This window comes from Myxine glutinosa, chromosome 2 (genome assembly GCF_964187855.1).
Source record: "Myxine glutinosa chromosome 2, kmMyxGlut1.1, whole genome shotgun sequence".
Lineage (NCBI taxonomy): Eukaryota > Metazoa > Chordata > Myxini > Myxiniformes > Myxinidae > Myxine > Myxine glutinosa.
In genome coordinates, this window is record NC_136262.1 from 206,321,882 (window position 1) to 206,348,123 (window position 26,242).

General features: G+C 42.2%; 2 protein-coding genes across 3 annotated transcripts in view; one reads left to right on the forward strand and one right to left on the reverse strand.

Annotated features, from left to right (window-relative positions):
• LOC137420908 (synaptic vesicular amine transporter) overlaps nucleotides 1–8,674 on the reverse strand; it is a 335,648-nt gene extending 326,974 nt beyond the window's left edge. Inside the window, exon 1 of the mRNA XM_068106409.2 lies at nucleotides 8,623–8,674. The gene's annotated coding sequence lies outside the window, so the exon portion shown is untranslated. The remainder of the gene's footprint in view (nucleotides 1–8,622) is intronic.
• A 9,913-nt stretch (nucleotides 8,675–18,587) lies between these two features.
• The window catches only part of ATP6V1B2 (ATPase H+ transporting V1 subunit B2), a 181,931-nt gene continuing 174,276 nt past the window's right edge, over nucleotides 18,588–26,242 (forward strand). The window contains exons 1-2 of one of the 2 annotated variants that reach the window (XR_013622454.1): nucleotides 18,588–18,832; nucleotides 19,855–19,974. Coding sequence is in view for 1 of the 2 variants with exons in the window: in XM_078772191.1 (XP_078628317.1) it covers nucleotides 19,884–19,974 (91 nt within the window). In the remaining variant the exon portion in view is untranslated. The remainder of the gene's footprint in view (nucleotides 18,833–19,854; nucleotides 19,975–26,242) is intronic. The other variant, XM_078772191.1, reaches the window with a different exon arrangement.

A 26,242-nucleotide genomic window follows, 5' to 3' on the forward strand; every position in this document is an offset into this window, starting at 1 on the left:
GCTGTCTGACAACATGGACAAACTTCTATCCACTCATCCCATCTCTCTCTTCCTCATATGTGGCGACTTCAACTGTCATCATGCCAGCTGGCTGGGAGTGTGTACCTCTGACACCAGCCATGGCATCTCAGCAAAGGCACTCTGCGGCTCATTGGGACTGACACAATCTGTCAATTTCCTGACCTGGATCTTAGTCAATGGAGCATCTTCTCTTCTAGACTTGGTTATGACAAACTTCCCTGCAAATGTCTGCCGCTCTTCCTCTGCTCCAATCGGTTCTTCTGATCATTTGCTTGTTAAAGTGGATATCTCTCTGGCCATTCTCAGAGAGCCTCCTCAACATCGACGAGTCTGGCATTTCACTCAGGCCGACTGGCACGGTCTTCAAGCTGAACTTCATCTGAACTGGTCTGCCATCTCTACTGCCTCTGACATCAACTCTTCCTGGGAATTCTTCCAAAGTAAACTGTTCTCCCTCATGCATAGATTTATCCCATCTCGTCTTAAGTTGTCATACCCTTCCTCCCGTCCATGGTACACTGAATGTTATGGTGAGGCAGTTGCCCTGAAAGAACTTGCCTTTGCCTCTTGGAAGGCAAATCCAACTGAAGGGCAATCTCAGTTCCTTTCACAAAGCTCGGAACAAGTGTGTGTCTACCCACATGAGAGTCAGGAATCTCTCTACTCTCAAGACTGAACTCTCAAACCTGTCTCCCTCCTCCAAATCCTGGTGACATCTGGTCAAATCTGTTTCTGGTGTTTGTTCCCCCTCCATCCCTCCCTTACCTCAAACGGCTACACAGTTGACACCGCACATGACAAAGCCGAATGCCTCAACTCTGTGTTTGCCTCAAAATATTGTGTCCCAAACCCATCTCTCTCTGTACCCATCTTACCCAGTCGAACCCAGCTACTCTGTGTCCTTCTCTCCTGACAAGGTGGAAAAGTTTCTGTCAAACCTTTACTCTGATTCTGCATCTGGACAAGAATGCATCAACCCACGGGTCCCAAAATCCTGCTATGCTGCTCTTTCACACCCTCTCTCAATTCTCTTCACTCTCCCTTTTGCTCAAGGTCATCTGCTATCTGCTTGGAAATCAGCAAACTTTACTGCTTTACACAAGAAAGGTGCAAAAAGAGATCCTTGCAACTACAGACCAATCAGTCTGCTCCCAATAATCAACAAGGTCATGGAATCGATCATCGCTTCTGACATCAAATCCTTCCTCTTCTCCAATGGCTTGATCTGGGATCATCACTTTGGAGTCAGACCAGGCCACTCTGCTCTGGGCATACTGCTTCTGCTGTCTCAACAATGGATGGAGGCCCTCACTGCCAAAGAGGAAATCAGAGCTGGCTCCCTTGACATATCTCATGCTTTTGATATGGTCTGGCACCCCACCCTACTCACCAAACTCTCGTCGTATGGTATCCATGGAAACCTCCACACATGGCTTGCAGACCTCCTTTCTGGTCACAGTCAACGTGTGGCCCTGAATGGAATTCTCTCATATCCACTGCCTGTTCAGGCTGGAGTTCCTCAAGGCAGTGTCCTGTGCCCTGTGCTTTTCTGGTCTTCATTAATGATCTCTATGACTCTCTGGAATATCCTCTCTTCCTCTTTGCTGATTACTCCACTCTCTGCCGTGGCGTATCTCAACCCCGGAGTCACCATGGCGGCCAAATCCAATATGGCCACCGCCTGATCAAGGTTTCGGCTATAACTTTTGATCCAGATGAGCTACAAATACAAACGTGGTGTCTATTTTATGTTTTTTGACCAATAGAAACACGTTGGAATGCTTATCTTTACGATTGGGTGTCTGGACCCCTAATTTGCATATTTCCAAGATGGCGACTACCTGGAAATGAGTTTTACCATAACTTGTGACTCTTTTGGCAAACTTGGTGTCTATTTTATGCTTTATGAGCATTAGAAACCCGTTAAATCCAGCTGTTTACAGTAGTGCTTGTGTAAAAGTCATGAAGATGGACAATGACAACGTATACAACTACTCTTTCCTGCCTCACGTAAGTCATCAGAACCACTTTTTTGAGAAGTCATATTTTCATAATAGTCATTAAAGACACAATGAAGATGGCATTGCTCTCCCTTTGCTCATAATAATGCATTCGTATCATTTCAATTGATAGGAGACATCCTGAAAATAAGGGTAGACCCTCTCGTTTTACTTCTATGTACAACTACTATTTCATGTCTCACGTAAGTCATGTGTATTTTTTCATATATATTTAATACGAATGTCACTTCAATTCAATGTATTTTGATGTATTTGAGTCCATCGATAGTTAAAAAATATATCAACAGCTAACGTGAGCTAAGCCAGCAAAATGAAACAAATATAACCAGGTATTTTCAGGTTTCTTCATCTCAATTTCACCAAGTAACTTTTCCTATCAAGTCTTGTGAGGAGCCGATCTTGCTGTAACTGGTTATTGGTGCCGACAGAACCAAAGGAGTGATTGCTTGAAAGGGGACCGTTGCAAGAAGCTCAGTGAACAATATGGCCTCCACCTCTGGTAGTACCAGTAGCAGCATCATCAATTGGGACTTATGCTGTCTTGCCAATTAGATGCTGGTGAACCCTTGCAAAAACCTAGAAATGAAGGACTTGTATCACGAGAAAGGGATCTCAAAGATTTCATTGCTGTTGCCAATGTTCTCCCTTCTTGTGTTAATGTTACAATTGATCAGTTGAATGATGGTTCAGGTATTGTAGCAACGCTTAAATCACATAATGCTACGGATCACAAACTCTGTAGTAGTTTTCGTGTCAAAAGGGCTCGAAAGCATGATGTTGGATCCTCCTTAGTAGTGAGTCCTAAAAAGCTTCGATCATGTCAACCCAAAGCCTGTGGTATTCATTGTGTCATATGTGAGGGGGAGGATACGGATGACCTTCACAAGGCAGTAACATATAATGTTGATTCCAATCTGAAATGCTGGGCATAATCCAGTAAAAATTTTCAGCTTCTTGGTAGATTTGTTTCACAAGCTTCCGATGTGCATGCAGCAGATATGTACTACCATGCCAAATGTTATCTCAAGTTGCGGTATGCAGCACAACAGCAAGCGTCTCGTGACACTGCAAGGGTGTCAGAAGAAGGGGAAGCGTCTACCAGTGAGTGGGGGGCAACCTTTGCCCCTCTAACTATTGCGCAAATTGTTGTGCTAGTTGAGGATTCAAATAACTCCTTCACAATCTCGTATTTGCGGCAAACCTATAGGAACCTTATGAAAGACCGCTGGCATCCGTGTCTTGATTATGAACCCAACACAACAAGATTCAAGCAACATCTCCTCAGATATCTGCCTGAATGGAGTGAACACCAGAAAGGGAGGGACACATACATCGCAAGCAAGGAACAAGTGGCTGAGAGAGTAGCTCGGGCTCATGATTCCAACCAGATTGATCAGGATGAGGCGATTTTGTTGATGAGGGCCGCTTTGGTTTTACACAAGTATTACTTACAATCAGGCCACACATTTGATGGCTCCTTCCCGTCCAACTGTCTCACAACGTCTGTTGCCGAACCCTTACGAGTGTTCAATGATATCGTCCTCCAGGGACCAGCACTTCTCAAACCCTGTGAGGCTAATACAGAAGACACCAACCTGAAACCGAGAATGAAAATAGCATGTCTCATCGCCCAGTGTCAGAAGTCATACTGGAACAGCGACTTCCTGAAGAATGAAGAGAACAAAAAACAACTATTTGGACTTATCAGTAATGAGCTCACCAAGCATGACATGCAGGGTAAACCTCTCCTTTCTGCCAAGAAGGATGTTGTACTCTCCAACAGACCTGAATATGACATATCTGTGCTTCAGCCTTGTAACCATCCCGAAGCAGACACGAGAATGATTCTGCATTTGGCACATGCTGGGGCCAATGGCCATAAAAAGGCATTTGTCCGTATGGTCGACAGTGATGTTGTATCACTTGCAATCCCCTTCTTCGACACATTAGGCCTCACAGAGCTCTGGATCGGCTTCACATGCGGAAAGAACTACCGGGACATTCCTGTTCACGAGATCCGCAATGCTCTTGGTCCCCAAAAGTCACTAGCTTTACCTCTCTTCCACTCGCTAACAGGATGCGATACTACATCAGCCTTTCTGGGCCATGGGAAAAGGAGTGCATGGGCAGCTAGGGAGGCAACACCGGAGCTCACAGAAACCCTGGTCACCCTCACCTTGGAGCCTGAACAGATCAACTCAGATGTCCATGTCCAAAGACTGGAGCGTATGGTCGTCATCATGTACAGCAAGAGCTGTGGCTCCAGCTGAGTAGATGAAGCCAGACATCGGCTTTTCTCAAACGGTACCAAGTCCCTCGAGAACCTGCCTCCCACCCAAGCTGCACTGATTCAGCATATCAAAAGGGCACTGCTGCAGGCCAGTTTCTACTGGAATCAGGCAACCCGCCCAGCAAAATATCCCAGAGTTCAGTACGTGGGGCTGGTACTGGGACTCCACGACCAAGACTTGGGAACTTTACTGGACCCATCGTGCAGATGCCAGTAAAGCCTGCGCCATCCTCCTCAGCTGTGGCTGCAAAACGTCATGTAGTGGGCGCTGCAAATGCTGTAAAGCTGGAGTCCGTTGCACCTCGATATGTGGATGCGAGGGTGCCTGTACCAACAATGAGGGTCGAGACGACGATATTTGAGTAATCTGGTTGTGTGATTAGGATAAAACAAAAATCCACTCGTCACCTCAACAGCTACTATCCAAAAACAGTCGCCCTGGTAAATCAAAAGGACTGAGAACATATACCAGAGAACTTATACCCCCCCCCCCCCCCATGGACATAATCACCACTCACTTGTACATATATTGATGCACGTACTGGTTGTTAACTGTATCAATAGGAATGGGTTCTACTCTTCTATTTGTAGAATTGTTTCAATAAAAATGACATATGTAAGATACATAGGTTGATTGTTTTCACCAGTTTAATCTTAACTCGTTCCTACAACTCTAAACTCAATCTGGGTGAAAATGTACGTTAAATGTATTTTTCGGGATAGCGGCCATATTGGTAATATGCAAATTAGAGTGCTCTAGATAGATTCAATCATATCAATCTGAGTACTCCAATGTGTTTGTAATGCTCAAAAAGCATAAAATAGACACCATGTTTGCCAAAAGAGTCACAAGTTATGGTAAAACTCATTTTCGGGTAGTCACCATCTTGGAAATATGCAAATTAGGGGTCCAGACACACCCAATCTTAAAGATAAGCATTCCAACGTGTTTGTAATGGTCAAAAAACATAAAAAGACACCACGTTTGTATTTGTAGCTCATCTGGATCAAAAGTTATAGCCGAAACCTTGATTGGACGGCGCCAATATTGGATTTGGCCGCCATGGTGACCCCGGGGGTCGCCGGCTCGGGCGCTCTCACTAAACCATTAGAGCATGCCCTGAGCTACATCTGGGCCAAAGTTGGTGCTTTTAGACTGATTTGCACGAACTCAGCCTCATATCTCCCTTAGTCCCTCGACTATATTGCATTTGGCTCCATTTGTTCGTCTGTTTGTTTGTCTGTTTGCTGGTCTGCACAGAACGTGATTATGTGCATTAATTACATTGGACTCTTTAGAACCCTGAAACCCTTTACGACATATAAGATCAATTAGACTGTTTAAAACCCGAATCACCCTTAAAACTCCTAAAACTCTTAAGATGCCTAATAATACCCTTTAAGACCCCTAAAACCATTACGATCCTTTAGAGTCCTAAGACCCTTTGCGACTCCGCAGAGTCTTTAGACCCTTTTTAACCAGAAGACAATTTAATACCCCTATGACACTTAAGACCCCTTACGTCCTTTGGACCCTTTATACACCTAAACCCTTTAAGACCCCGAACACCCTGACTCATAAGACCAATTAGACCCCTAAGCCCTTTTAAGACCCTTTAGATCACTAAGACCCTTAAGTACTCCTAAGACTTTTTAGACCCCTCAGACCCCTAAGACTCTTGAATAACCTTTAGACATTTTAAGACCCTTGAGACCCCAAATACCCTTGAGACCCCAAAGACCATTTAGACCCTTTATACCCTAAAGGCCCTTTAGACCCATAAAACCCTTTAGACAATAAGATCCTTAAATACTCCTAAGACTCTGTGGACCCGTAAACCAACTAGAGCCCTAAGACCCTTAACCCGACTATGCACCCTTAAAAGTTAAACACATTCACACCAGACGGGCCTGCCAGGCCTGGGGATTTTAGCACACTAAAGTTTAACAAAAAGTTATGCTAATGTGATTTAAACTCTGCCAACTTGTGCTAATGTGATGCTAATTATGCCAGTCTGTGATAATGTCATGATAGTTATGCAAATTTCTGTTAATTTGCTTCTAATTATGCTAATTAGTTTGCTATTGTGATGATAATTGTGCTATTTTGTGCTAATTTGATGCTAAATTCTGCTAAACTGATGCTAAGTTGTGCTAAATTGATACAAATTACACTAACTTGTGCTACTTTTAAGCTAATTATGCAAACTTGTGCTAATTTATATTTGATGTATGTATTTTATAAGGTCATACAAAAGCCATAGGTGCAGAAAAGAAAATGCATCCTAAAGACATTTATTCATCTAACAAGACAAATAACAAATACAAAAATATTTTCAACAATAAAAAATATTTGCACGAATGATGTATTATTTGTCTCCTTTAAATACTGAGCCACACAAACACCGTGCCACCTGTGAAAATGACCAAAGTCCTTCACTGGAGGCATTTCTCACACACAACATGGATGTGGTCCTTGCACACGTGCTGTTCATCACATTTTAAGCACATCACGCTGCTTTTTCTATCTTTACTTGAAGGGCAATAAAAGCACCTTCTCCTTTTTGGTGGATCCTGCTCATGGCCACCTGTGGACCCTGCACTTGGTTGAGTAACCCCGAAAACCTCCAATGAGGTGATGATGTTTCTTGGAAGCCGGGGATTGTCGTCCGCCTGCTTTCCATTTTGAGGAAAAAGCTCAAAAGCATTCGATTTCCGAAAGTAACATCAATGACTAAAAATACATATTGATTGGATGTTTTATTGATAAAATGAACAAATATAAGTAAAACCAAACGATGAAAAAATAAGATAAATTGAATAATATAAAAGAGGCGAAAAAACCGAGCAAAACGCGTAAAGTTAACCACATTAACTATGAAGAGACACCTCGTAAAGTTAACCACATTAACTATGAAGAGACACCTCGTAAAGTTAACCACATTAACTATGAAGAGACACCTCGTAAAGTTAACCACATGATCTATGAAGAGACACCTCGTAAAGTTAACCACATGATCTATGAAGAGACACCTCGTAAAGTTAACCACATTAATTATGAAGAGACACCTCGTAAAGTTAACCACATGATCTATGAAGAGACACCTCGTAAAGTTAACCACATGATCTATGAAGAGACACCTCGTAAAGTTAATCACATGAACTATGAAGAGACACCTCGTAAAGTTAACCACATTAACGATGAAGAGACACCTCGTAAATTTTACCACATAAACGATGAAGAGACACCTTGTAAAGTTAACCACATGAACGATGAAGAGACACCTCGTAAAGTTAACCACATGAACTATGAAGAGACACCTCGTAAAGTTAACCACATCAACTATGAAGAGACACTTCGTGAAGTTAACCACATGAACTATGAAGAGACACCTCGTAAAGTTAACCACATCAACTATGAAGAGACACTTCGTGAAGTTAACCACATCAACTATGAAGAGACACCTCGTAAAGTAAACCAAATGAACTATGAAGAGACACCTCGTAAAGTTAACCACATTAACTATGAAGAGACACCTCGTAAAGTTAACCACATGAACTATGAAGAGACACCTCGTAAAGTTAACCACATGAACTATGAAGAGACACCTCGTAAAGTTAACCACATGAACTATGAAGAGACACCTCGTAAAGTTAACCACATGAACTATGAAGAGACACCTCGTAAAGTTAACCACATGAACTATGAAGAGACACCTCGTAAAGTTAACCACATGAACTATGAAGAGACACCTCGTAAAGTTAAACACATGAACTATGAAGAGACACCTCGTAAAGTTAACCACATGAACTATGAAGAGACTGCTCGTGAAGTTAACCACATGAACTATGAAGAGACACCTCGTAAAGTTAACCAAATGAACTATGAATAGACACCTCGTAAAGTTAACCAAATGAACTATGAAGAGACACCTCGTAAAGTTAACCAAATGAACTATGAATAGACACCTCGTAAAGTTAACCACATGATCTATGAAGAGACACCTAGTAAAGTTAACCACATGATCTATGAAGAGACACCTCGTAAAGTTAATCACATGAACTATGAAGAGACACCTAGTAAAGTTAACCACATTAACTATGAAGAGACACCTCGTAAAGTTAACCACATTAACTATGAAGAGACACCTCGTGAAGTTAACTACATGAACTATGAAGAGACACCTCGTAAGGTAAACCAAATGGACTATGAAGAGACACCTCGTAAAGTTAACTACACGAAGAGACACCTTGTATTCTCAGAAATCATAATAATAAAATGAAGGTTACCTTTGTCAAAGGAATCGAAGTTCCATCGGTGGAAGAATCAAGATCAGCAAAATAACCAGCAATAAGTCGAAAACAACTTACGAAGCACAATATAATGAAATACAAAACGCACTGAAAGCTGCACCGACGAGAACACGTCACTGATGGCTCATGAACAAATTTGCAGGACGAGTTTAGCATCGTTGATGGGTTCCATTGTCATACAAACGGAGGCACGTAGTAACTAACGCCAAAAACGTACTGGGACTCGGAGCAGAGCCTCCGCTGGGTATGTGGATGGCCCCCTGAAAACCTCAAGTGGGGGGCCCCCTGCAAACCTCAAGTGGGGGCCCCGTGCAAACCTCAAGTGGGGGGCCCTGCAAACCTCAAGTGGGGGCCACTGTAAACTTCAATTGGGGGGCCCCCTGCAAATTTAAAGTGGGGTCCCCCTGCAAACCTCAATTGGGGGGCCCTGCAAACCTCAATTGGGGGGCCCCTGCAAATCTCAAGTGCGGGGCCCCCTGCAAACCTCATGTGGGGGCGCTTTCTATTGGAGGGCTAATATTATGGTGACAGCTCTTCAGGCAAAGAATCTATTCTTACCTTGGTTCCGGAGGGAGTTAGCGAAATATTAGAATGACTGTCTCTGTCTGTCTCTGTCTATGTGTGTATCTGTCTTTCCACACCATCATGGATAATGTATTGTCATATCTCGGCTATGCCTGTACCGATTGTAACCAAACTTGATAGGATATTCTATGGGTCAACCAGAGTGTGATATGTGGCCAACAATGAACCAAGTCAAATGGCAAGGTCATCAAAGGGTGAAAATCACATTTCTAACAATAACTCTGGAATGAATCTTCAGAGAAAGAAGTGGGTTTTTGCACATCAAAATCATCAAATCTATGAATCATCAAATCTATGAATCATCAAGTCTATTAATTAAGGCACATCAAATCAAATCAAATCTGACTTAGGAATTGACTGTCAGGTTCCATTGGGATACGAAAATAAAAATTTGACCTTAAAAATCATAATGCCCAAAAATGCAAACATTATAAAAAAATCTTTATATCTCAGAAACTGAGCTGCAGAAATCCTTGAAAATTAGTTTGTGGAACCCTCTTAAAAATCCCAATAAATCGCTAAAATAAAATGATGAGAGGAGAAATTCCGACAGGAAAAATGATGTCGTTTATTCGAATTTCACGATGGAAAGAGCAAATGCGGATCTGATGATTTCTGAATATATCTATACGCACATAGCTCTGGGAATAATGACCCGATCTGCCGATTACCAACAAACTAGGCACAGATGTAGTACAGACTGAACAGACAAAAATGATGAATTCCTGCAAATAAAGGTCAAAGGCAACAACTCGAGAACAGAACAAAGTGAATGTCACATCATTCCGAAAAGTGCTCAAAAAGATAATTATTTTGAAGTATTACGTGGTGGAATTGGTCTATTATGGATTTAAATTCTTCAGACTAGTGAGATACCCGTGCTAAGCACGGGTGGGAGGCCAGAAGCAAACAGGCAATGCAGATACGGCGAATGCTAAAGTATGAAACCAATAAATTCCACATTCCTGTAGCACCTTCAGTCGTACGTCAGACATGGACAGCCAGTTCGTGAAGGACTTCCATGGAAAACGTACCCGTTCGCAAACAAACGGGTACGTTCACGTATAGAAACATCGATCATGGGTCCATGGCGAATCTGCATATGGCGATCCGCGAAGTTCACGTTTAGAAAGTAGAAACCATCGCGGCATGTCGTCATTTACGTGAACTCGATATCTCTTTTTTCATTCCAAACAACATAACTCCAATCACAAATTAATCACAAAATAAACTTTTAACATTGTTAATGTTTCCTTCATTGTAAAAACTACCAAGTAAACAGTTAAAAGGATTTTGAGCCGATAGGTGTTACGGCCTCAGCAAGATCGATGGATACAGCGATCTGTTGGCTTATACACTGCCCAAATAGCTATGTGGCATTCTCTCATGTAGAGATTAAACTCACGTCGTTTGAACTTTGGCCAAGGCCATTATTTACTTTTAATGATGTTTATATACGAATCCAAAAGAAGATAATTGGTTTTGGGTCGTCCTTTCCGCATATCTCGTGGGATTGTGAGTTGGAGAGACGACCGTGATGGCGGGGAGGGGGTTGGCATTTTCTCAAGCAGGGATTCAAACCATGTCCTTATAAAAGGTCTTTGTCCGAGGTCAGTGAGTCCGATTGGTGCAGCCGATCGGTGCAGCTGTGCAGCGATCGGTGCAGCCGTTTGTGCGGCACCCAGGAAAATAACGTTATGCGGGAGTCCAAACCTGAAAATGCTGCAGGCCAAAGCTGAAATTGGAAAAACAATATACCCTATTTTACTCCAGGAGATCCCAGGATTACCCACCCAAAATATCGTTGCGATCGGTTCAGCCGTTTTTGCGGTACCTTCGAACGGATGGACAGACAGACGGACGGACAGACAGATGGACGGACATTTGGTGAATTATAGTAAGATATTCACTGAGGGGATGCGGAGAAGAGCATCAAACATGTGTGAGTCATGGAGTCAAAATATCATGTCATACACACACAACAATCATTGATGCTTTACAATTTCACCCTTCTGCTTTTTCTGGATGCAAAATCGTCAATAATGTCATCATACTTCAGTGTTCGTCCAAAGTCCTTCTCGATTGAGATGATGTCCAGGTGTGACAGTCTGTCCTGTGACATTGTAGAGCGCAAGTAGCTCTTTATGAGCTTCATCTTTGAGAAAGAGCGTTCTGCAGATGCAACAGTTACCGGCATCGTCAGTAAAACCCTCAGAGCCACGTGTACATTTGGATAAGATAAGTGTTTCAAGTGGAGAACATCTTTCTGGCACTGAGTTGCGCAGAAGCTTGAGTTCTTCCGGTAGATTGATGGGTTCCAAATAGCTTGAATTGCAATCAGTTAGCAGGACATCCGAAATAAATCCGAAATAATCATTATTGGACCAAAAACGCTCACCAAATCCACCCACAACTTCACCCTCAACATCGACGGTATCCCAGTATCCACTTCCCCTCACATCCGGAATCTTGGCATCATCTTTGACCAAACCCTCTTCTTTGACAAACACACTAAACAGATCACCAAGACAGCCTTCTTTCATCTGAAAAACATCGCCCGTCTCCGTCCATTCCTCTCCTCCACAGCTGCAGAAACCCTCATCCACGCCTTCATCACTTCCCGTCTGGACTACTGCAACAGCCTCCTCTATGGTTCACCCTCAAATATCGTCAATAAACTTCAATACATTCAGAACTCCGCTGCCCGTCTACTCACCCACTCCCGGGCCCGGGACCACATCACCCCCGTCCTTCACAAGCTCCACTGGCTCCCCATCTCCCAGAGAATCCAGTACAAAATCCTCCTCCTGACCTACAAAGCCCTCCATAACCTGGCCTCATCCTACCTGACTGACCTCCTCCCCAGACACACTCCCACCGCACCCTCCGCTCTGCTGCTGCCAACCTCCTATCCCCCCCCCCCCCCATCCGGACCAAACTCAGATCCTGGGGGGACAGGGCCTTCTCCATCGCCGCTCCCACACTCTGGAACTCACTACCTCAAACTATCAGAGACTCCTCCTCACTCACCACATTCAAATCATCACTCAAGACCCACCTGGTCAACACCGCATTCAACCCCTGACTGTCTCTTCTCCTTCTCCTTCCTTTCTGTTTGGTTATTTAATTATGTATTTTTGTCTTCTTTGTCTTTGTTTTACGTACTATGTCAAAGCGTCTTTGGGTTTCTTGAAAAGCGCTATACAAAATAAATTTATAATTATTATTATTATTATTATTATATGTAGGTCGTTACAGCTTTTTCTAAGATCATTGTCACTTAAAGCTTTCATGGCTGCGATGTTAAATAGAAGGTTGAATGGCTGTGGCATGCAGCGCACCTGCTCAAATTTACTGTCCGGTGCAGTCAGACAAACATCAATAACCGTGTTGAAAAATTCAACTTTGAACTTTGGGTGCTAGCCCGATGGTCCGAAGGCCCAATGGTCCGAAGGCCCTATGGTCCGAAGGCCTGATGGTTCGAAACGGTTGAATTCAAACCATAGGGCTTTGAACTATTTTCCGGAGGCCCTATGGTTTTTCGAATTCAACCGTTCGGACCATCGAGCCTTCGGACCATAGTGTGGTGTGCATTACATACATCAAAATAAGATTGAATGTTTGGAGTGGTTACAGGAAAACTTGACAAAAGAAGTAGATTAGATGAAGTTACCTTGAGCTAAATTTTTACAATTTTTACAAGTATATTCTTAGGCAATACGTATTTTAAAAATTGTAAAAAGAAAATTAAAAATGAAAAACAATGAAAAAATAATTAGAGTAAAAAAGAAATGTTAACATTTATACTAAGCTAAACAGAGAATCTTATTATAATTCACCAAATGTCTGTCTGTCTGTCTGTCTTTTCCCAGGTACCGCAAAAATGGCTGAACCGATCGCAGCGAAATTTGGGGTTGGAAAAATATAGCCTATTTTACTCCCGAGGGTCCTAGGATTACCCATTCCTCGGACCCTCGGGAGTAAAATAGGCTATATTGTTTTTCCAATTTTCCAATTTTTCCAATTTTCCAGTTTTTCCAAAAACGATGGAATAATATTTACCGATGTGAACAGTGATGTGGCTTTTATTGAAATTCTACAAATACTGTTTAGATTTTGATGATTTGCGTGTGATATGATTTAACGGATGTTTATATAAATCGTTTAAAATAAAAAAAAGCCTTCAATTTATGATATTTTGCCTTTTCATTTGGGCTTCCCAATTGAAGCCCCACAAGTAGGGCGGGTACCGTTGCTAGTAATAATAATGTAAGAAGTGACGAGTGCTTTAGAGTTAAACTCTTCTTAAAGGCCAAAGTGATTTATGAAATTGCGAAAAAAGGTAGAAATAGAGCATATTGAACTCAGATGTCCCCTTAGCACTTTTGCGAAGTTTCATTGTATTAATGTACGAAAAAGCAAACCATTCTGCTGTTATTTGATTATCAGCTAATTATCTTCAAAATACTTGAAATGAAATTGGAGAAATGTGTTTTTTTTTTTTTACAAATAAATGTCACACTGAAAGAAAGCAAAGGGCCGATCCTACCCACTCGTTCGGCTAAGATGTACCCCTGTTAAAATAAGTACTTTTGTTTGCGAATATATTTAACCCGACGTGACATGACGTCTCTAAAAAAACAGACAACACTGCAATCTGAGGGCCTGCCAGACCCTGGGGGCATAACAAACTAAAGTTTACAAAAAGATTGTGCTAATGTGATTTTATCTCTCCCAATTTGTGCTAATGTGATGCTAATTATGCCAGTCTGTGATAAGGTGATGATAATTTTGCAAATTTCTGCAAATTTGCTTCGAATTATGCTAATTAGTTTGCTATTGTAATGCTAGTTGTGCTATTTTGTGCTAATTTGATGATAAGTTGTTCGATATTGATACGAATTATGCTAACTTGTGCTAATTTGAAGGTAATTGTGATATTTTGTGCTAATTACCCTCGCCAGAGGAGAGGGTATTGCCTTCGAGTCCGTTTGTTTGTCTGTCTGTCTGTCTGTCAGTTTGTGAGTCCGCACTGAATAAATATGATTTTATCTGCAACTGTTGGTCCGATTCACAGGAAATTTTCACCATAGGTGCATCCCCACCTGTATAATTTTTTTAATGAAAAGTATGACGTCATATGTCACGTGCTTAGGGCGCCATATTGTAAAAACTGAAAATATTTGCACCTCTATATCTCCAAAAGTGCTGTATCGAAAAAATTGAGACATGGCTCATTGTAAAGTACTCTCCATGGGGAATAACATATGTTGATGATGATGTCATAGGTGCCTCCATTATGACGTCATAATTCGACAAGTACAGAACTTCATTCGATCAAGATGATATTTGGTGAGCGTCATTTAGGGCTAAATTTGTGGAGAAAAAAAAATGATGACTGATGAACGTCATTGGTCATGTGGATCGGCCGCCATATTTGTTTAAACACAAAGCCTTAAAAACACATGCTGGCGAGGGTCTGCAATCTCTGATTGCTCTTTCTTGTCGATATGTGATGTATATATTTTATATGGTCATGCAAAAGCAAGAATTGCAGAAAAGACAATGCATTCCAAAGGCATTTATTCATCTAACAAGACCAAAACAAATACAAAAACATTTTCAATAAAAAAATATTTACACTAATGATGTATCATTTGTCTCCAAATACTGAACCACACAAACAACAAACACCGTGCCACCCATGACAATGACCAAAGTTCTTCACTGGAAGCATTTCTCACAAACTAGATGGTATTAATAGAATACTTACCCTGCGCAGTCAACTTGTTGCGAGCCAACTCTTCTGTTTTTGAACATTGTTTTTCTTTGATTCAATATGGCTGCCAGACCATGTGAGCGATGACATCATAAATTTATATTCTCTAATATAATTGTAGCATAGATCACGCTCAATACATTTCAAACTGAAAAGACTAAGCGTTGTCCCTGTCGAAATATGACGTCATATTTACGGCACCAATGTCGTTATCGTTAACAACACCTATTTCCCATATGGAGTTCTTTACAATGAGCCATGTTTCAATTTTTTCCAAGCAGCGGTTTTGAAGATATAGAGGTGCAACATTTTTTGGTTTTTCCAAGATGGCGCCTGTACCACATGAACTAAGACGTCATGTTTATTATTAAAATATTATAAAAGAGGAGGTGCTCCGATGGTGAAAATTTCGTGTCCATCAGACCAACACTTGCTGAACAAAAATCATAATGATCAGATGGATAAGTGTTGTATTTGGCGAATTATGACGTCATAACGAAGGCATCAGTGACATCATCATTAACATATGTTATTCCACATGGGGAGTAGTTGACAATGAGCCAGGTCTCAATTTTTTCCATGGAGTGGTTTCAGAGATATAGAGGTGCGAAGTTTTTCCAAGATGGCGCCTGTACCACAGGACCTATGACGTCATGATAATCATTAAAATATTCTACATGAGGAGGCGCTCCTATGGTGAACATTTCGTGCCCCTCAGACCAACAGTTGCTGAGAAAAAAGATTCACAATGATCGGATACGTGCCACACTTGTAGAATTATGATGTCATAACCAAGGCACAGATGACATCATTAACATATCTTATTCCCCAAAGGGAGTGCTTGACAATGAGCCATGTTTCAATTTTTCCCGTTGAGCGGTTTCGGAGATATAGAGGTGCAACGTTTTTCGATTTTTTCCAAGATGGCGTCTGTACCACGTGGCCTATGACGTTATAATTACCATTAAAAAATTATACAGGAGGAGCCGCACATACTCTGAAAATTTCCTGTCCATCAGTCCAACAGTTGCAAAGGAATTTTTGTTTTATTCATACTGATCAGATCAAGCGTTGTACTTGTCGAATTATGACGTAATAATTAAGGCACCGATGACATCACCATCAACATATATTGTTCCCCATGGTGAGTACTTGACAAGGAGCCATGTTTCAATTTTTTCCATTGAGCGGTTTGGGAGATATGGAGCTGTAACGTTTTTCCAAGATGTCGTCCATACCACGTGAGCTATGACGTCATAATTATGAATTTTTAAAAAATCTACAGGCGGAGGCGCTTTTACAGTAAAATTTCGTGTCAATCGGACCAACAGTTACCGAGAAAATGAATTTTTAAAATGCAGAGACGTATGGCACACGGCACACGTATGGCACACGGCACACAGCACACGTACGGCATACATACGTATGGCACATGGCACATGTCACACGTACGGCACACGGGACACGTACGGCACACGGGACACGTACGGCACACGTATGCACCTAAATGCTTAACCCTGCTTTTCGCTTCGTGAGCGCAGGGTAACAACATGGCTGTGCTCCTTGAACACGTGCTGTTCACATGTTTTGCACGTCATGTTGCTTTTCCTGTCTTTACTATATCCTGCTAAAGGGGGAAGGCCGAAAAAAGCAAGAAGCTCCTTTTTGGAGATATCATGGAAAACCTTGCAATGGATTGCTAACGTTCTCCGCCCTTCGAGGTGTGAACACTCGCAAATCTTTTCAAGCATGTTGTCAGTAACAAAGAGATCCCAGGCCTCCTTGGGTGACATTGCATAGTTTCCTGGTGCAGGACCTGGTTGTTTCTTCATTATGTTTGCGCTCAGTGTTTTCCTCTGAGGTGGAGCGTTTTCGCTCTAGTATGTCCCATTTTGACTGGTTCGAATGCTTCCTTCGGTGTTGTCTCCACTGTCCTCTTCAGTGTCATCATCACTCTCCTCACTACCAGAGTATTCCGGCAACTGCACTATTTCAGAAGCTGATGTTGCTTGCCGAGGTTGCAGCAGGGGAGGACGCACGGTATCTGTCCCAGGTTGGTAGTCTGGGTCTGAATCTGGGTCAGGACATTCCGATTCCTCGGCAGTGTTGGGGATCTCTTCTGCCTCCAACAGGTCGAGCACTCGTGGAAATGGAGCAACAGCTGAACTTTAAAGAAAGCTGATGTGGGAGGCCCCTATTTGTGGTTGGCCCCCAGCGGCTACGGGCTCCTAAAACGGAGGCTGTGCTTGGGAGGCCTGACTTGAGTGAATATGGGGTCGTGTAATGGATTCACATTTTTATCGACACTGAACGAATTTTCTTATTATCAAAAACAAAGGAATACGTGTCACATCGTTTTCGGAGCATCCAGGTAAGTTCATGAAAATGGACGTTTTTATAATAAAGTTATTCAAAAACGAAAAGCTGCCGGGGCCACCCAAACAACGTGCACAGTTGGGTTAAGGCCCCTAAGAGCCTTCAGACCCTTTATAACCCTAACACCCTTTCAGACCCCTAAGACACTTTATACTCCTAAGACAGACCTCCTAGAGTCCTAGACCCTTAAGACCCTTCAGACTGCTAAGACCCATTTAAGAACCCTAATACGCCTAATACCCCTAGGCCCTATAGATCCTGTTAAGCCCTATATAACCCTAAGACCCTTTTTAATGCTAAGACCTTTAATACCCTGTAGACCATTTATACCACTAAAACCCAATAGACCCCGTTGCACACTTTGTAACCTTTAGACCTGTAAGACCTTTTAAATCCTGTTAGACCCTTTAGAATGATGAAGACCCTTAGACTCCTTTATAGACCTTTATAACTTCACACCCTTCAGACCTTTTAATACACTGTAGACCCCTTTGACCTTTAGACCCGTTTTATACGTTATAAGACACTTTAAACCCCTTCAGACAACTCTGACCCATTATATCTAAAATGACACCCTTTAGGGTTTAGACCCTTTCAGGCCTTTCGACCTTCAGACCATTTGACTTTTACAACTTTTCAGACGTTTGACCTTTACACATTTACAACTAGACCATTTAGACCTGTAATTTGCAATTAATGACCTTACATTTAGTACATACCTTCCATTTATTTGCCACACAAAATACACCACTCAAAACAAGCCCTGGCGAGGGTCTGCACTCTCTAATTGCTGTTTCTTGTTTACTGCGCCCACCGAAAGTGCATGGAGGTTGTTTTCACACCTGTCTCTTTGTCTGTGCGCACATCTCAAGTTCTGGACGCATTGGGACGGTTGTGTGGGTGATGAGGAAGAATTGATTAGATTTTGGCGAAGATATGAATCCGGATACAAGGGTTATTTGATTTTGTAAGTGAATTTTCACCATTGAGAGATGGAGCCAAAATCGATATATAGCAAGATGTTTAAAAAAGTTGTGGACGAGTTATGACAAAACTTGGTGAATGATCAATAAGACCACCTTGGTGACTAATTTATCACGAAAAAGTTACTAATTATTTAAAAAGTAAAAAAGTTACTAATTTATCAATCACAGTCGGTGAATAAATCATGTGATCGAAAATTCGAATCGAACTCAATTTCACTTATAATTAACACGTTGTGACATAATGATGTTTCATCTGCGTTGGTGATGACGATGTTTGATTGAAACTTTAAGTGTGGATCGAAGAGGAGCTCGTTGTGGTCGACGGGACGGATAGGTGTGCAGGTATCATCGAGGCGTTCATCTTGGGGTTGGTTTAACCACACCCCGTCACGTGTAGAGGTGCACATCACCTTGCACTTTGAGCGACAAGGTGAAGGTTATTTTGTTCACACACGGAAAGGTAAGACGGTCGGGTGTGTATTGATTAAACTTTTTGAAAGTTCTCATTTATAAAGTAATAGCTCGGTTTTGTTAGGTGCCTTTTTAAGACCATTATCTTACAGATTTAGACTCTTGACGGATACCCGATAGTCTGGATACACGACGATAGATTGTCCGATTGGTGTTTCGCACGAGGTGGTGGACCGTATAACTATAAGTATAAAGATCCCACGATGTTGTTTGACGACGAGTAGACAAGTTCCTGTCCAAATCGGGGTTGGCAAGACAGGACAAGCCCAAAGGTAGACACATTCGCCTCTGAACTGTCGAGCTTGGGTTCAAATCTCGACGCTGCTACAAACTGCCGCCCTGGTGTTGCGCATGCAAGGTGATGATTCATCAATGCCTGCCTGCATCGTCCCTCGGATGGACGTTCATCTGGGGACCCTTCTTACGTTTGTGTTCATTGATTGAATGATTCACCGATCACAGCTTGCTAACGTTAAGCTTCAATTGGACGCTGGTGCACCTTAAAGACCACACGAATATTATTTGTATTTAGTGACGAATTGGTGATCCACAATCTGCCAATAGCCCACGGATGTTATTTGAATTTCGTGACGAATCGGGGATCCACAATCAGCCAATAGCCCACGAATGCTCTTTGTATTTAGTGACGAATCGGTGATGCACAATCTGCCAATAGCCCACGAATGTTATACGAATCGGGGATCTACAATCAGCCAATAGCCAACGGATGTTATTTGTATTTAGTGACGAATCGATGATCCACAATCTGCCAATAGCCCACGAACGTGATTTGTATTTAGTGACGAATCGGGGTTCTACAATCAGCCAATAGCCCACGGATGTTCAATGTATTTAGTGACGAATCGGTGATCCACAATCTACCAATAGCGCTCGCAGATTTTGCCGCTAGGGTGAAGAGTCGGCATTGCTGAATCTGTTGGTGGAGCTTGTCACTTTTTGTTGAAGAGTAAGGAATCTGCGTTCTTCAATCCACGGATATCCTTTTTTCAGACCGTGCTGTGGAGACCTCCATTGAAGTCATGCTGGATGGGCCACGCAAGCCTGGCGTTGCCGCAGCCAAGGAGCACGGACGGGCGGTCACCAGGGACTACATATCGCAGCCGAGGATAAGTGAGTGAACGCTCGGATAAGGTCAAGGTTCGAGTGGGCCGCGTTGAGGCGGAAAAGCTGACTAGCTTTCATTAAAAAAAATTCATATTCCAATTTGGATTCGCCTTTCATGCTTTTCGTAAACCTTTTGCTGTAATATAATTATAAGTATTTTGTGACGAAGAGGAGGCAGATTATAATGAACGAGCTCTATTAGTATTACACACGTTCAGTCTTCTGTGTCGTGTATGTATGGACTATGGTCTCGGTTCACAAGATAGAGCTTTGATCACGTGAACGGATATTTATTATTTAATTTCGGGTCACAAGATAGAGCGTTGATCTTTATTATTTAATTTCGAGTCACAAGATAGATGTTTGATCACGTGAACGGATGTTTATTATTTAATTTCGAGTCACAAGATAGATGTTTGATCACGTGATCGGATGTTTATTATTTAATTTCCGGTCACAAGATATAGGTTATAGCGTTAATCTTTATTATTTAATTTCGAGTCACAAGATGATAGATGTTTATTATTTAATTTCGGGTCACAAGATAGATGTTTGATCACGTGAACGGATGTTTATTATTTAATTTCGGGTCACAAGATAGATGTTTGATCACGTGAACGAATGTTTATTATTTAATTTCGGGTCACAAGATATAGCCTTGATCACGTGAACGGATATTTATTATTTAATTTCGAGTCACAAGATAGAGCTTTGATCACGTGAACGGATGTTTATTATTTAATTTCGAGTCACAAGATAGAGCTTTGATCACGTGAAGTGAACGGATGTTTATTATTTAATTTCGAGTCACAAGATAGAGCTTTGATCACGTGAAGTGAACGGATGTTTATTATTTAATTTCGAGTCACAAGATATAGCCTTGATCACGTGAACGGATATTTATTATTTAATTTCGAGTCACAAGATAGAGCTTTGATCACGTGAAGTGAACGGATGTTTATTATTTAATTTCGAGTCACAAGATAGAGCTTTGATCACGTGAACGGATGTTTATTATTTAATTTCGGGTCACAAGATAGAGCTTTGATCACGTGAACGGATGTTTATTATTTAATTTCGAGTCAAGATAGAGCGTTGATCACGTGAACGGATGTTTATTATTTAATTTCGGGTCACAAGATAGAGCTTTGATCACGTGAACGGATGTTTATTATTTAATTTCGGGTCACAAGATAGAGCTTTGATCACGTGAACGGATGTTTATTATTTAATTTCGAGTCACAAGATAGAGCTTTGATCACGTGAAGTGAACGGATGTTTATTATTTAATTTCGAGTCACAAGATAGAGCTTTGATCACGTGAAGTGAACGGATGTTTATTATTTAATTTCGAGTCACAAGATATAGCCTTGATCACGTGAACGGATATTTATTATTTAATTTCGAGTCACAAGATAGAGCTTTGATCACGTGAAGTGAACGGATGTTTATTATTTAATTTCGAGTCACAAGATAGAGCTTTGATCACGTGAACGGATGTTTATTATTTAATTTCGGGTCACAAGATAGAGCTTTGATCACGTGAACGGATGTTTATTATTTAATTTCGAGTCAAGATAGAGCGTTGATCACGTGAACGGATGTTTATTATTTAATTTCGGGTCACAAGATAGAGCTTTGATCACGTGAACGGATGTTTATTATTTAATTTCGGGTCACAAGATAGAGCTTTGATCACGTGAACGGATGTTTATTATTTAATTTCGGGTCACAAGATAGAGCTTTGATCACGTGAACGGATATTTATTATTTAATTTCGACTCACAAGATAGCGTTGATCTTTATTATTTAATTTCGAGTCACAAGATAGATGTTTGATCACGTGATCGGATGTTTATTATTTAATTTCGGGTCACAAGATAGAGCTTTGATCACGTGATCGGATGTTTATTATTTAATTTCCGGTCACAAGATAGATGTTTGATCACGTGAACGAATGTTTATTATTTAATTTCCGGTCACAAGATATAGCGTTAATCTTTATTATTTAATTTCGAGTCACAAGATGATAGATGTTTATTATTTAATTTCGGGTCACAAGATAGATGTTTGATCACGTGAACGAATGTTTATTATTTAATTTCGGGTCACAAGATAGAGCCTTGATCACGTGAACGGATGTTTATTATTTAATTTCGAGTCACAAGATAGAGCCTTGATCACGTGAACGGATATTTATTGTTTAATTTCGAGTCACAAGATAGATGTTTGATCACGTGGACGAACGTTTATTATTGAATTTTTGGTCACAAGATAGAGCGTTGATCACGTGAAGGGATAGGCTACTTATTTAATTTCCGGTCAGAGTGTTGATCACGTGAACGGACACTTATTTAATTTCCGGTCACAAGATATAGCGTTGATCTTTATTATTTAATTTCAAGTCACAAGATAGAGCTTTCATCACGTGAACCGATATTTATTATTTAATTTCTTTCAATGGAAGTGTATTTAAACTAAAGCCTTTGCTTTACAAAAGGGCAGGTGTTCCTTGTGAGGCAGGTGGTCTTTGTGGTGCTTTGAGGGGCAAGATTTCATCATTTGCTGACATAATATGTCTTACACAATGAGCTGCTAAAGCTGTTTGGGATATTTTCATTAAAAATGGGAGGTTACGTATATATATGGTGAGAGGAGGAGGAGACGTCTATATATATATATAGCCTGGAAAGTGTTACAGGACGCAAAAGGCAAAGGAAGGATGTTGCGGTGGTATGGCTGGATTTGGAAAATCATATGGGTCAGTGCTGCATGCGTTGATGATCAGGTATGCCTTGGGTTCCACGAAGATTCAGCGATTTTCTGATTGTATATTATGATCAGTTTTGGATGCGGCTTGTGACACAATCCTACATAAGATTGGCAGAAGTTGGAAGTGGGGATTCTAATGGGATGTGCCATCGCCCCAATTATTATTTTTATTTTTTTTGTATACAGAATCGAGGCTCGTGTAAGAGCTAACACATTGGACATGAAAACGTGCACAGACACATAGGCCTACAACATGCAATTAAGGGAGCTGGAGACAAGAGGGGGAGAGAGAGGAAAGCACACAAGCACAACAACAGTAGAGAACGGTGCTGGTTATGTACCATTTATGGAGTTGCCAATACGTGCTGTGAGTGGACATGGCAAAGAAGTGGAGCTAGGCCCTGGTCAGAGCTTGCCAGCAATGTTTGCATTCATGGATGACCTGACAGTTGTCCAACAGTTGGCTGATGCAGCAGTAGAGGTACTGGGGTGATTGGAAAGGTTGATGCTGTGGGATAAAATGGGCTTTAAAGCAAGAAAGTCGAGGAGTGGTCAGGGATTATCCTGGAGGATTTTAGCAACAACAACATGCATTTTAAAGGCCATTTTCCCGACTAGAGCGGGGGTTAGCCTTGCGGTCCCCATGACAATCTTCTCCATCTTGCCTTATTTTCTGCATCTCTCCTTGTTAACCCCCTTGCCCACATTTCTTCTTCCACCATCTTTAGCCAGGTCTTTCTCGGTCTTCCCCGTCCTCTACTTCCTTCTACATTAATTTCCATCACTCTTCTCAACCAGTCACTTTCATCCTTCCTCAACACATGACCAAACCATCTCAACCTGTTCCTCTTCACAGCATCAATCACAGGCTCTATTCCCATCATCTTTCGCAATTCATCATTTGTCTTCCTCTCTCTCTCTCAACGATACTCCACACATCCACCGAACCATTCGCATTTCCACCCTTTCCAGCCTTCGTTGCTGCTCTACATTCATGACCCATGTCTCGCTCCCATAAATCATAACACTTCTCACACATGCAGCATACACCTTTCCCTTCAGCTTCAACGACACTCCCCTCCTCATCAGCACGCCACTCAGTTCCCGAAACTTCTTCCATGCACATCTCACTCGAGCAACCGTTGCCAAGTCTGATCCACCTTCTCCATTCAGCATGTCTCCGATGTAGCAAAATGTTTTCATGCCGTCTCCAAGATCCAACTCAACATTTCCTCCATCTGCAGCTCCCTCTGTGCACACCTTACATTTGAATGTAGCTGCCACACTGGTTAATGACCCTCTCAGACCACTACATTTTTGATTAACCCACTCGGCACACATTGTACCTTGAATGGAGTTCACTCCGACACCCTGCCTGCACACAGCACATGGCCACTTCCCAGTTCTTTCCACCTCACCACATGCTTTACCACTTGCCATCACCTTCGTCTTTCCTATATTTACCTTCAGACCTTTTGTCTCCATACATTCCTTCCACTTGTTCATCTTTTCCTTCAGTCCATCCATACTTTCCACAATCAACACCAGATCATCTGCATACAACAACTCCCACGGTAAATTCTCCTTTACGTTCTGAGCCAGCACCTCCATCACAGCTACAAATAGTAGTGGACTTAGTACCAACCCCTGATGCACTCCCACCTTCACCTCAAACTCACCACTGTTCCCGTCCTTCGTCCTTACAGCTGTGCGCGCTCTTTTGTACATTGCCATCACTACTCTGATCAACTATTCCTCCACTTCTAACTTCCTCAATGCCCATGTCAATACTTCGTGTGGAACCCTATCGAATGCTTTCTCCAGATCAACAAACCCAAGAAACAACTTCTTCCTCTTCTCCATGTACTTCTGCAACTGCCTCACAATAAAGAGCGCGTCTGTCGTTCCTCTTCCTGGCATAAATCCAAACTGCATTTCGTCAATCTTCACCTTTTTCCTTATCCTCCTCTCCAACACCCTTTCCAATACCTTCGTTCCATGCTCCAATAACTTTCTCGCTCGGTATGAGCCACACTCCAGAGGGTCACCTTTCCCCTTGTATAGAGGGACAAGGGTACTCAGTTCCCAACCCACTGGAATGCGGCCTTCTTTCACCACCAGATTACAGATCTCTGTCATTCTCTTCACACCCCAACTTTCTGCTGCCTTCAACATATCTCCCACAACTCCCGTCGGCCCTCCCGCTTTTCTACTCTTCATTGCTTTTATCGCTTCCTCAACTTCCTTCTCAGTTATCTTCTCTGCCGGTCCTAAAACTGGGTTACTCTCTATGTTGCCCTCCCATTCATTCTCTGTATTCAATAGCATTTCCATATATCTTTTCCATCTTCCTTTGATTCCATCTGGGTCCACAACGATTTGTCCCACTTCATCCTTCAAGCAACTCACCCCTATCATATCGCACCTCTTTCGCTATCTGCTTTTCAATCCTGAATACCGCTCTCTGACCCTCTTCCGAATACAAGCGTTCTCCGAACATTTTCCTACATGCCTCCTGCGCCTTTGCTACCTCTTTCTTTGCAGCCTTCTTGGCTGCCTTATAACTTTCATGCTCTGCTTTTTCTGCTCCCGTACCCTTCGCCTTCTGCCACTCCTTGAACTTCTTCCTCTTCTCGTCAATCCTCTTTCCAACTTCATCATCCCACCACCATGTTTCCGAGTGCCTCGGTGGTCCTTTTGTTCATCCACATACCTCACCAACGGCTCCCAACAGACTATCTTTCATTGGCATCCAACCACGTTCAAGCTCAACCACATCATCCTCTACCCTCAACCTCTCTTTTAATGCCTCCCTTACTGTCACCTCTTTTAACCTCCACACCTTCATTCTCGGTTGGGACTTCACCCGCCGAGCCCTCCTCGCACCTTTCACCCTTATGTCGCAGACAACCAAGTGGTGCTGTGAAACAGCCTCCTCCCCCAGGATCACCTTTGTGTCCCGGAGGTGCCCCCTATCTCGCCTATGCACCATCAGGTAGTCAACAGTTGTCGTCGACCCACCTGACGTGTATGTAACAAGCTTATTATCCCCTTTCTGGAACTGAGTATATCAAATCAGCTCCATCAGCAAACTCCAAAATCCTTTCACCTTCTCCATTTCTCACACCATATCCATAACCCCCATGAACTCCCTCAAAACCGTCCATACTCCTTCCCACATGTCCATTTAGGTCTCCTCCTACCACAACAACTTCCTCATCTTTCACGTTTTCCATCAGCTTCTCTATCGCACACCAGAACTTGTCCTTCTTTTCATCGCTCTGACCAACCTGCGGAGCATATCCCGAGATGACGTTCACCAAGAGCTTTCCAATCATCATTTTCACCATCATCAACCTTTCACTCACTCTAGTCACACTCACCACACTGTCTACAAACTCCTCAGAAAACAGGACACCAACACCATTCACGCCCTCCAGGCACCCTTGCCACACAAACTTGTATTTCTGTCCCTGCCTACCCTTCACCATTCTCACACCAC